At 36.2% G+C, this 13,782-nt stretch overlaps 1 protein-coding gene across 1 annotated transcript in view; it reads left to right on the top strand.

Moving 5' to 3' along the window:
- The window catches only part of LOC134529275 (filamin-A), a 786,080-nt gene that overhangs the window by 353,833 nt on the left and 418,465 nt on the right, over positions 1-13,782 (top strand). The window contains exons 13-15 of the mRNA XM_063363172.1: positions 2,301-2,408; positions 2,720-2,882; positions 9,965-10,189. Coding sequence (XP_063219242.1) covers positions 2,301-2,408; positions 2,720-2,882; positions 9,965-10,189 — 496 coding nt within the window. The remainder of the gene's footprint in view (positions 1-2,300; positions 2,409-2,719; positions 2,883-9,964; positions 10,190-13,782) is intronic.

Raw genomic sequence — 13,782 nt, 5'->3', positions numbered from 1 at the left:
AGAGTTTTAGACACTGGTGGCAGCATAGGCCTATTAGAGCCATGTTGTAAAATCAGTAGCCACGCTGGGAGGACAAGAGCCTCTCTGTGATTAATACCATGTGTTTGGGATGACCGCGAGAGTTTATAACATTGGACACTTAAGTAAATGTGGATTCTGATCAATGGGTTGTCATAAACTGTATTAATTGTATGCAAAAGTGAAACTTGACAAGTTTTCAGTAAAATTTGAAATATAGAACACTCCAGATTATCTGGGGTAATGACTGGCAAGAAGTCCGCGGATAAAAAAAAATGTTAAAGCAATGTATAAAAAACTTAAAATTTTTTGTCTGACTATCTAGACACACTGTAACAGACGTCTCTCAATTTAACGCCCTAATTTGTTCCAATTAAACAAAGCGCTAATCAAAAAGCACTTTTTTTCAATAGGGGAGTATTTTAATTAAAATAATTGGTTTTCCAAACATGTTAGTGTGCTTGTTGACCACCAATTTTAATCAAGACACTAATCCCGTTAAAATTAATTTACAGTGCTAATTAATATCTAAATACGTTTTAAATACATTTAAAAAAATGTTGGGTAACATTTTGATATTAATTAAACAACCTAAAATTAAATTTAAAAATTCACATACTGCATTGTTTACATTATAGAGCTTGGGCAGAACATTTTTTTTTCCTATATAGGTGCTACCAACATTTATGAGTTACAAATTGATAGTATTATTGAAGTAGAAGATATTTTTCATTCTAATAAAAATTTAAAATTCATAAACCTAATGTTTTCTATTAATTAGAAATATTATTTAACCTGTTAACATAATTGTGACTCTGTTTACTAAATTTGTGTTTGCCATGATTTTCCACTAGCACATCCTAGTTGCGCAAGGTAAACTAGCCCTGATATTTTTTTGGTTTTCTCTCCAGAGATGCTGTTGACACGCAGGATGGCAGAGTATAAGCGTTTACATAACACTTGGGCTATGTCGGAAATAATTATGCAATAAAGGAAGCAAATAGCTATTGAGAAAAAAAGGGCAAAATATTGTTTGTGGTTTAGTCACATTCGTTGAAATTACTAATTCATTGCATTGTATTAAATGCTACACTAGTGCCTTTGCCATTGTGCGTGCACAAAAATAAAAAGTCAACAATTATTTTTGTTTTTATTTTTATTGTTTATAAAAGTGAAAATGAAAAGGTTAACCTGCAAACTGGATAACCTGCACCCGGATAATCAGTCTCCTGTAAATCTACAACTTTTGGCCATTAACTTTTTTATTTGAAACAAAATGTAATCCTATATTCATCATTAACCATTGCCACCTAATAATTTTTATGAACTGTTTTAACCTATGACTTACAGTGATTATTTTCAAAGTGTTTTATGTAGTATGTGAAATTTAGACAATAGCTAGCCTGGAGGTCTGGATTGTAACAAGTCATTACTTATAAACACATGATGTCTATCTTCAGTGTGTTCTGGTTAGAACAGCAGTTTTATTTCATAAATATCAATTTATTAATTTTTTTGGCAGTCACATGTTTTATGAATAAATTATAACATTCAAATGAAGTCAACAGTAAAGTATAAACACAGAGCTGTGTGTTAACAATGTTACTGTCCAGAAGGTTGGGTGAATTGTCAGTTTCAGGTCTAAAAAAACCTCTAAAAGTCAGATGATTTAATAATTTGAAGTTTGTAGCAGCTCTGAGGCTATAGCATAACGGATGCTGGTTGCCTTACTCAATGGATATGGTGAAAGGTCTTTGGTCTAGCATTCTATTGTTTGGCTCATTCTGTGATCCATTACCAATCCAGCCACACACATTCAGATTTTTTCGGGTGGATTCCAGATGTTAACTTTGGCCGCCAGGTCCCGTTACCATGCTGTTGGTGTTTTTAGTTCGCTCGGAGTTTATTGTTAATGTTAAGTTTTCATTTCAGTACAGTGTTTCCAATTCACATTTTGACCATTGATATTCCCTTTAAAACTATACTGACATTCAATAATTCGGCAAAATCAGTAATTAAACATAGTTGTGGTCCCACCTTTCACTGTACCTGTCATTCCTGGATGATTTAGACTGGGTGAGATGAAATAAGGGAGTGGGGAAAGGATTTGCAAAAAAAGTGATTGTGAGAACTTCGAGGAATCCCTAAAGCTCTCTGAACATATTTCACATTTCTGAAGTGTGAAAAATTATATTTTGAATGTAATTTGGATACAAACTCACCTTAATAGTCTTACGTGGGTGATAATCATGTATTGAAAAGAAATCCATGGTTTGTTGCAGGTTTTGGATGCAGACTGTGCTAAGACTGATGTGAAGATTACTCCAGATGGGAATGATCTTTATACTGCTACCTATGTTCCGAAGAAAGGTGGAAAACATACTGTGCAAGTGAGCATTGAAACTTCTTTTCAAATTATTTTTGAGCATTGTCAAAAGTATAATTTTGATGAATTACTATTAAATCTGGTCACATCTCTTAGACTTGCTGGCAATAATGTTGTATGAATACTGGTCTAAGGTATAAATATGAGCAAAACATTGATTTTTAAGTGGTATTTTGATAGTGATGTCAACATTTTTGTTTATATCGAATAATCTTGCTATATCCTTTTTAGAGAATTTTTTTTTAATGTTAAATGCTGTTCACTGTTAACTGGTTACTAATTTAATTAAATGTTTTTTTTAACTGTTTTATGCAGGTTAACTATGGTGGTGTAGCAACGAGAAACAGCCCCTACAGAGTTTACATTTCGGAACCATTGAATGTATCCAAAGTACGTGTGTTTGGTCCTGGAGTCGAGAAGACAATTAAGTCAAATTCCCCAACCCATTTCAATGTTGACTGTCAGGAAGCTGGTCAAGGTATTTGCTGCTCTTTAAATTACATGAATGTTTATGTGTGTTGGTTGTTTATCACGCCTTGATATATTAATTTAGTGTATGGTGTATTTATTTAATATTCATTTATTATTTTCTGTTATAATACTCAATAATGCATTATCGGATATCAAGCAAATGTTTTTATTTTTAACATTTTTAATTTTACCAAATAACTTTTTCATTCATGTAACAACGTGCATTATGAGACAATGTATTGTGAATATTTTAAGCTCACCCAATTAACTCTTGATTATCCTCTGACAGACTTTCACCAATTACTGTACTCGTGCTGCTGCCGACCTGGTAAGGATATCTGTGTGCAAAATCTTGACTCTGTGCACTTCTTTCATTGTTCAACATTCTTTCCTCTCCCCCCTTGTTAGTAAACACACAAGAAATTATTAAATATTTTTTTGTAAATATTCCACATACTTATCCTGCTATCAATTGCTGTTACGGGATTGTACACAAAAAATAAGCCTGTGCGAATATCAGTTTTTTTAGTTTGAATCGAATTCGAATACGAATACCAAATTATTCTCGAATACGAATATTGAGTTCGAATAATTGGAATGAGAATTGAAATCCCATAAAACATGTTATATCACATCACATTACAATATGATAACAGGTACATATTTACTGATACAATGTATGTAGAATCAAAAAACTGACAGTACTTAAAATTTAAAGGTTCTCCAATTTTATAATTAGTTCGTATTAAAAAGAGTCTTGTCACATCACTACATATTAGCTAATTTAAATTTTTGTGGAGAAACACAAGCTGCTCTACATTTTCGGGTAGTAGACTCTCTTCTACACGTCACAATGTTGCCAGCTGTTGAGAAAAGTCTCTCACTGCACACTTGTGAGGCAGGTATAGGCAAGTACTTTCTTGCTACCACAGCTATGTTTCGGAAACAAGTGCGCCCCTTCTCTGACCAGAAACTGAAAGGATTTTCATTCTTTGGGATTAAGGGTGCTGCCAGATATCCGTTTACTTCTCCTTGGATAGTTTCTTCGTAGCTTGCAAGCTTAGACTGAGCTGCTGTTGAAGGTTTCACGTAGGCCCACAGAGATGACTTCTTAAATAGGCATTTCACTTGTAGCCTCACTTGTCTCAGTTATAGTTTCAGCTACTATGTTCAGCTTACACAGCTTACATACCTCCCTGCACAAATTTTCAACCCATATTTTTATTTTATTTTCATCCTCAATTAGTGAATCTTTGTACCGTGGATCTACCATCATAGAAAACACATTTACTTCACAATCTTGGAACACCATGTAACATGATCGCAAGCTTTTAAGTAAGTTCTTGGCAAGAGTTTTGTTTTTGACGCGCGGGACAGGATAATTGCCTGAGCTGTCACTACGCGAGGAATTTGGGAAGGGTGGGAAGGGAATGAAGTGGAGGGGGGGGGGGGGGGGGGGCTTCTGCCTGCATCCGGTCGTTTACTGTGTATTATCCTATTGAAAAACATAGACGTAACATGTTAGGCTTTTGGAGTATTTGCTGTGAGTATGCGGCCAGATGTTTTCCACATGGTCTGTACAATTTTCTTTCTCTTCGCCGTCACGTTCGGAACGAAATAACAGTGCCGACAAACCATGTTTCACCCTCTAATCTGAAAACTGTCACCTATAACACCCCGGTTGTGTGGATTTTAGACATGTATTTATCTTTATCAGTATGCTGACAGTTAAAATCTATTTTAAACGACCTGACGACATTCTTCTACATAAATTACGTTAGTTATCGCTCCAAATTACTGTGTTCAAACGGGCTTTACGTGGCCAGATGTAGTGGAATAACTCCACATACATAACTCTAAAACATTACGAAAATCCCGCGGAACTTTTGCCCCCGCCCAACGAGAGAAACCTCCGTGATCCCGAAATGTTTCCCGGTTTCAGTGATCCCGTTCAGACTTTTTCGTAAATGACTGAATATTCGTTTTTTCGAAGTGTTAGTATTCAAAATTGAATTGAATATGAATAATAAACTATTCGTTTTGATATTCAAAAATTCGAATATTCGCACAGGCCTAACAAAAAGGGTCATCATTTAGGTTTCCATTTAAAAAAAGTTACATATCTAGTTTACAAATTGGCAAATGGCAAATAATGGAAATTCTTTTTTCTTTCGAAGTGCAACTGTTTTTCTCTGTGCTGTCATAATTTTTTTCACAATATCTTTTTACCATTGTTGAGTTAGTCTGTTTGCTGTGGTGTCCAAGGTTGTCTTTCTCCATTTACTGTTTTTGTTGAAACTGTCTAGTCATTGTTAGTCCACTTTGTTAGTCTGTGATGTATTTTTTCATGACCTAATTCCTTCCATGGAAAATTCTGTGCTGTCTGATATTTAAAGTTCGACATGAGCTGATTTAGGCTTGTTCTCAGTGGGTTTATGTTTTCATTTTTATTTTGCATTTTTGAAGTTTTTCCATGAAAAATAGTGCAAAACTTCAGTTGCACTTGCCTTAAGAATTCAATTAAGTCAAAATTCCCCATTGCATGAATCCTTTAAAGAACAAAACAAATGGAAACTGTAACGCCCCTCGTGCCTCAAAATTAAATTATTTTAAATTAATTAAAAAGAGCCTTGGAAACTTGCTGGGTAAGAATAATAAGAAAATTAAAGCTATTGACTAGAGGTGGCACGAGGTGGAGAACAAGACAATTTGGAACTCCCTGACACAAGCAACTTGGGAGCTGGTGGATCGTTTAAGGGAAGAAGGTATATCATAAATAAATTAACACTTCACAAGTAGCTTGGTCTATAGGTTCCCTGTTTTATTTAAAAATGTAAATAATGAATTCTGTGTTCCATTTGATTTGGCATTTGTAAGTTTCCCATTTAATGATATTAACAATATATTTAAGTTTTTCGAGAATGGGCCGGCCCAATATTATTATAACAACACATACTCAACTTTAACAACAAACAATTACATAAACAAAAATTTATAAATATCACACCAAAATTTTATTCGTCCAATGATTACATCGATAATTAGTTTTATTCATTCTACATGTTCTTGAGGAAAGCACTGTTCGCTGGTAGGCTATTCATTCGATTAATGTAGTTCGTAGCTAGAAAAGGGGGGGATGTTGATTTTACCTTACCACCCGGGTCTTCAAAAGATAACGTCGGGTCGCGGGAACATCTCTTCTAACGTGACCCACAGTGGAGGTGCAGGACCACGAGCTGGGAGCAATTTGTCTCTCCAGCACTTTGACCCTGTCTGAAACCCAAGTCAAATTCAAAACGAATTAGACCTGCTTCCAGACTGTCATACAACTTCGGCGCAAAAGGCCAACAAATGGGAATGTGGGGGAAAAGGCCGGATTACTCACCAAACAGGGTGTAGAGTTCGGAACTCACTAGGTTTCTCGCGCCGACATCAGGATGCCGCGGACCGAGAAGTCGTGGATGCGCGAACAAAACCAAAAATTTAGAAAAAAAAAATAAAAAAAATACTAAAACTTTAAAATTAGAGACATGACTTGAACTAATTACTACTACTGACCGACTACTGAACAAATGGGATCACATCCCTTAGAGCAACTGACTACATCTCTTCTGCACACGAATTCGCAATTCCCGCGAAAAGCCTCCTAGCGCAGAGGACGCCGAGAAGACGGGGTCAGTAGCCGAGGTCAGAGGACTGAGTGCCGCAATGGCAGACAAAGCTCCTAATTAAATCGGGCGGTGAGGCCCTAGGTCAAAGGAGGGGGAAGGTTCGGTTCTAGGCCGAAAATTTCCGAAGGTGCCCGAGTGGTTGTACGCACGACTTCAGTAGTTCGTGCCAAAGAGCGACTGCTGCGGTCTCTACCGGCAGGTACAGGAAGCAACAAACAATCAACTTCTACAGGTCGCGAGGAAGAAGCATAGGGCCATAAGGCGTAGCGGCGCTGCGCTCTGGCGGCGTAAAGGGGAACTAACGGAGGCGGTGAACTGACTCGCCGCCAGGTGTCACGAGCGTAGTCTCAGCTCGCTGGCCACCATGGGTGAAGTTGCTTTTTTTCTGCCGCTAGGTGTCGCGGAGGTCTCTTTAGGACCAGGGAGAAGGTCCTTGAAATAGGCCATCGTATTGGCTAAGTTCATGTCAGGTCACTGCTCCTGGATTTCTCAGAACTAAGGGGGAATGGTGGGGGAAACAAAAGGCGCAACGAAGCTGTGAACAACCGTCCATGGGATACCAGTTCGTGACAAGACGTCAATTTTAACTCAATACTTCACTTGCATCTGTTGTTCTGTTCAAAATATTTGTGGTAGAACAACAAATGCAAGGGAGGTATTGAGTTAAAATTTTAGAAATAGCCTTTGAAAAAATGACTACAGAATTAAAAAATCAAAATGGCATTAGGGACAGAGCCTAAAAGAGTTTTATATAGTTTTGAATCAAAATAATGACTTAATAGCACATATGCATTCGGGTGGGCATGTTTAGACTCCTTGTACTTTATACATCCACTGCATCTTTAGGTGCAAAAGTTGCCAAATGTAAAACCAAGTAAAAATCTGTGGACTTACTTGATCAATGTTGAAAATCTACCTTCTCTTCCTTTCTTCCACCACCAGTCACACACCCACTCAACCTCAGCTGGCAGAACAGTGGCCCCTCCGTACCTCACTCCAGGCTAATTTTTAGGAAATGATGCATGCAAAATGAGCAAGGGTAAGGGTAAGTACAATGAGAGGTTTTTAATGTGGCACATTCGGGATCATGACCATGCCGGATTAGTGATTTTGCCATATTATTTAAAATCACGGTGCTATGGTTTTAAATTGCACGTAAATGATAAGTTTCTCTATACAAATGTTCACAAATTATGGGGGATATAATTAATGCAGGAAATGCCAGAACAAGAATGTTTTCTTAAGAAACATGTCCGGATTTGAAACCCTGTAAAGTTTACACACATGAACAGTAGCACTCAAACTTTAATTTGGCAGGTTTCAGGGAACTACTTCACAGGCTGAGAGGATGCTTAATCGTTCAAATGTTTAAGTGTAAGGAATTAAAATCAATTCACTATCCACATTGTGAAACTTTGTACACCCGTATTGGAATAAACACACAAATGAATGTAAGCAGTTTCTGAAATGTAAAAGACTCAAAATTGTCAATGATAATACTTGTTGTGAGTCAGTGCAAAATTATTTTGTAAACTAACATATTTAAATTGTTAGAACATATTACCTGTTAGTGAAAATTTTGTAGCTGCGAATTACAAATACAAACTTAGTTTTATTTTATTGTCTACCATAAAAGTAAAAACCTTTCTTTATTATTGAGAGAAAGTATTCCTAATTACACATAAACAAGGGTGGCTAAACATTTTTTTTCTTAAGAAGAATATAAATTATGGGTTAAATGCATTAGGTGTTAGTAGAAATTATGTACTTTATTTCACACTTTTTTTTGACACCAGCACTATTGTGTCCCCTCAGGTCCACTAACTGTCAACCCTGCCATAAACAACCGTCAGCTGTGATATCTCGGGTGCAGCAGAAGTTTGTTCGCAACTCTCTGCCATTACGGCTCTGTGTGTACGCCTGCCAAGCCATCACCTGTGTGCTAGATACCAACCACCCATCGCTTTTTAGATTTGTTAGCATGTTAGTATACTCTGTAAACACCGACCCTGATGCCTATCACAACCACTGAAGACTTTCACCATCTCGTGTGTGCATGAACTAGCTTGCTGCTATCTGGAGCCCTTTCTGAGTGACCCCAACCACCTGAGTGACCCCAGACCATAATCAGTTATCATATCACCTCTGTATTACACCTCTAACAAGGCAGTAAGCATCAGTTTTAAATATTGCAAGTAATTTTCAAACAAAAAGAAATCATTTTTTAAAATAACATTTTTTGAGTAAATAACATACAATTATTACTTAAATATTTACTTTTCAAATAAACTGTGGAGGTTCTTTTAAACTTTCAGATTATTTCATGGCAGTCTGACTAGAGGCAAAAATATGCAGTAGAATAACTTGTTGGTACACATTTAAATTCATAGGTAGCTTATTATGGTGATTGTAAAATATGGCTTCACTTTTCTGCAGGAGGAAAATCATTAATTTAGGTTGTCTAAAAAGGTATGAATAACAACATATTTTGTTTGAAAATTAATTTTCATGTATACTAAAATCAATATAAATTTTAATTTTCAATAAAGTCAAGTTCTTCCAGTAGTGTGTTGTAATTTAAGGACACTTTGTATTAATACTGCCAAAATAGTGCCTAGTGTTGAATAAAGTGGCCAAAGTGTAGCAGAACTGCTGGTAGAAATATTTGGTCAGCCATCAGATTGTTTGACACGTTGTAAAAAAATTTCACAAGACTGTGCTTTATTGTTTTTTTATTGACTGTATTTATTTTTAGGGAGAGTAAAAGCTAATCCTTGCTCCATTGGACCAATCTTAAAAGGAGTATTTGTTTATTGATCTATGGTCCTGCCAACTTTTGTTAGAAAAAGAAAGAAAATGTGGAAGTTTCAGAATATAAAAGTTATGCCTTGCTTTCACACATTTTATTTCATTTATATTTAAAAACTTAATTCTTGTGAATTTTTAAAGCCTTATAAATGACTGGTTTCTTCATGGTTAAAACCTTTTAGAATTCAAAATTTTAAAACATCCTGCTGTGTGAAAAATCTCTGTATCTGTAGATGGATGATGTTAGATGAATTTTAACCAATCTTTCTGGGTAAAGAGAATTTAAAATCATACAGTGTCTTTATAGCTGCAGTGAGAAAGGTTTGAGGCTACATTGTTCCCTTAAAGTTAAAATTTTTTTTAACTTCTGAATCGTAGTTGTTTGAAATAGTTGCAAGCTGTGAATGTTAGAAATTATGACCAACCATTCTTATGTCTACACACACTGCATATCTTGGACAAATAAAGTTTGTAAAAAGAAAAAAAATTAAATGATGTTTTGTTATGATATCTGTATATTTTATAATGCCAAACTTTAAAATTTTTCAGTGATGATCCACATATATGTAATGTTACTCACTTTTTATAATTTGGTTGATGATTTTTCCAGGTGAATTACAAATAAAAATGATGAATGACAAGGGTATTGAAGTTCCTCTCAAAATAACAGATAATGAAGATTCCACTTACATAGTAGACTATGCAGTTCAACAACCTGGAAATTATGTTATAAATTTTACATATGGAGGTTTTAAATTGCCTCAGAGCCCTGTATGTGTCATTGCTCAACCTCATGTGGATGTTTCAAAAATACGTGTCGACGGACTAGAGCCAAGTAAGTTCTTAATTTTAGAAATATACTTAAGTATATTGCTAGCTATTAATTTTGAATTTCATGCAGTGTCACTGAGACAATGTGTTAGGTACTGTGCATTTGCATGGTTAAAAATATCTGGGCTTGAGAGCTTTTGATATCACAGTTGTCTAAAGGTGTTAGGGGAAATTTATTGGCAGCATAGGTGGTTTACGAGATAACGACTTTGGCATTTTCGACATAAGGTCAATTCTTCTCTTTTTTCTCCTTCACTTTCTACACAGTGTTATCGCTGCCTCGTAAATGAATAAGTTGATTCAAAGTATGAGTTTTTAAAATGTTACTGTGCCCAGTAATGTTGCTAAAATCCTTTCAAGTACATGTACATGTACATGGGTATTTTGTAGTGAAATGTGTTAACTCTGTTGGAGGCCATGTTAATAGAGTGGTTAGATGACCTGCCTACTACCAAGACAATTTGGGTTTGATTTCTGACATGGTGAAACCATGTGAGCTAGTAGGGTTTCTCATGGTGCTCCAATTTATCCCAGACATTCATTCCATCAATGTGCCATTCTTGTCTCATTTCTCTTCATTATCTGAAATAAACCTTATATCACTGAAATGTTTAAACTGAAAAATTGTCTCTTGTTACTTGGTTGTTTAATTAATTAATATATTTACTAATTTTGCAGATGAAGCAGTTGAACTGTACCTATAAAAATTATATAAATTTTGAAGGGAGTTAACTATAAATTGGTATGAAAAGAGAACTTAAATTTATATACATTATTTCTAATTAAATATTACAGGATTGTAAAAATTTTTTGAACCAATGTTGCATTCTGTGACTTATCTTGTATTAATGTTTCCTGTGATATATGTTTTGTTAAACATATTTAAATTATTTTGATATTTGTTTTTTATTCAGTTCTAATATCTGTTTTGATTTGCTCTGGTATTTGTTTCTTCCTCTGTTCTGACTATCCATACAATTTTAAATGTTAAAAAATAATTAGTATTAGATGTGTTTTCTTAAATTAATTTTTAATTTTTGTACAAACCTTTTATTAAAAATGACTTAAATGTTAAAACTTAAGAAATTTTTTTGAGTAAAAAATTAAACATTAAACTGATAAAAATGGTTTTTTGAACCAAACTTAGACATTTTCATAAAATTCAACCAAATAATAAAATGTATTAAATATGGTAGTCACTATTACTTCTAGGATAAAATTGTTATTTATAATACAAACTATGAAGAATTTTTTTCTATTGTGTGTTTTTTAAAAATTTAATCAATGTGAATAGAAGCTCTGTTGCACCTCTTGAATACATTATCTGTATATTCATCAAGTGTCTTAAGAAGTACTTAAACAACGTGTATGATAGTTTCCTGCAGGGGTGCAACAACTAAATTTCCAAAGGGGGGGGCAGTATACCTTTTTATAAAGAATCAGCGATCCCCCTATTGAAGCGGGGGTCCGGGGGTTCTCCCCCGGAAAAATTTGTATTTAAAGGTGGAAAATGGTGCTATTTAAGCAGTTTTATCATCTAAAAATTCATTACACAGCACTTTATTTGCCCCCATTTGCCCCCACTTCAAGGTTTCAGAGGGGGGGCAAAATACCCTTCCCCCCCCCCCCCCCCCTGTTATTGCGCCCCTGGTTTCCTGGTTGCACGTTTAGTTGAAAAATGCAAATGGTGGTAGAGTACTAGGTGTGTTAGGGTGCTATTAGTGTTAAGTTTGTGCGGCAGTTGAGAATGTGAGCTTGTTCTGTGTAGCGGCTCCCATCAACAGTTTGCAGCAGTTTCGTGTAATCACTCAGGGAGCCGGCAAGGCGGAGTTTGCAGTCGCCATCACAAGCCCGTCTGGCAACCGGGTAAAAGCGCACGTCATACCAACACATGAGGGCTTCCTCGTAAATTTCACGCCTACAGAACTGGGGGAATACCTGCTGAGCATATCTTTTGGCGGGGAGCCAGTGTCCCCGACCCCATACCGTCTGATGTGCATGTACGGTAGCGAGCCGAGCAAGGTGCGGGCAAGCGGGCCCGGCCTGGAGCGTGGCGTTGTGTCGAAGCCAGCAGAATTCTGCATAGACACTCGAGGCGCAGGTCAGGGTGGCCTAGGCGTCACTGTCGAGGGGCCATGTGAGGCGGCCATCAACTGTAGAGACAATGGAGATGGCACCTGCTCCGTGGCCTACCTGCCCACAGAGGCTGGCGACTACACCATAAACATAACCTTCAATGAACATCACATCCCTGGCTCACCCTTTCAAGCAATAGTGGTCCCTGAAGTGGACCGGAAGAAGATCAAGGTGTCGGGAAATGGTATCCAGCCGCATGGTATGCATTGTATGACCATATCACATGAGAATGGTGTGTAGTGTCTTCAGCATGAACTCACGCCTGTAACCACTAACTACAGTTAACTCTGGACACTTCATTTATTCTTCCAGATACCCTTCAACACCAATGGTCACAATGTTTATTGCTTTATTGATTGTATGTGTAGTGCAGAATGGTGTTACTATTGGTTTAAAGATTTTGGCTGAAAATTTTTTTTGTACGTGTTGAGTGCAGAATTGAAAATTTGAAAGGATTGTGCATGAGCATGGAAATTATAATTTCCAACATTTGTATTTATTTTAGTGTGAAATAACTGTACTGTTTAATGTTGTGGTATTGCTAATTCAAATAGTAACCAAGAATTATGATGGTTGTACCTACCTAACATGTAAAATATGTGAAACACTTTGGTTTGATGAATTGTACTTAGTATTTATAGAAAAATTGTTTTTTGAAATATTTTTTTTTGTTTTCTTTCTATAACTGCTGTTATGATTGCGATGTGCAGGGATTTAGGATCCAATAAATAACCAACGAACAAGCTGTTGTGTCGCCATGTTGCGAGCTTTTATTTACTGAGCATCCGCTCATGGATAACATAACTGGCCGGTGCAGGTCTCACACTACACCAATGTATTGATACACAACATCTCCCCTTCTTACAAAGCTTTTAAAAATACATTTTTTTTTGTACCAACTATAAACACATAGTGCTTGCACGATACATAAGGATGTTTCAATACTCAACAAAACACATAGTGCCTCATGGACACCTTACAAGTTTCAATACTCAACAAAACATATAGTGCCTCATGGACACCTTACAAGTTTCAATTCTCAACAAAACATATACAGTGAAACCTCGTTTATTCGTTTCCGCATTGTAGAATTTCCCGGTTTTATTGTTCAATGTCCGTGGTCCCGAAAAAATCCCGCAAGAACAATGTTAAAAAAATCCCGTTTCCATCGTTTACGAATATTTTTTAACCCGGTTTAACGGGTTGAACTTTACAGTCTTTTTACTGATTTCACATTCAAATTCCCGAGAAATATTCCAGTTTACGCGTGTCTACACGACACGCAATACCAATATTTACATATGGCGGCCATTACTAAAAGAAAACGAATAAAGTGAGCATGACGCTGCTGCTAACAGGTTCACCAACTTCGATAAAACAACAGACGAAAGCTAACGCTCGCACGATAGTTCTTGCTTTGTGCGATAATCGACACAACAATATAACCGTGGTCGATATACT

The sequence above is a fragment of the Bacillus rossius genome, chromosome 2 (assembly GCF_032445375.1).
Source record: "Bacillus rossius redtenbacheri isolate Brsri chromosome 2, Brsri_v3, whole genome shotgun sequence".
Lineage (NCBI taxonomy): Eukaryota > Metazoa > Arthropoda > Insecta > Phasmatodea > Bacillidae > Bacillus > Bacillus rossius.
Note: the sequence above shows the minus strand (reverse complement) of the source record. Positions and strands in the feature narration are given on the sequence as shown.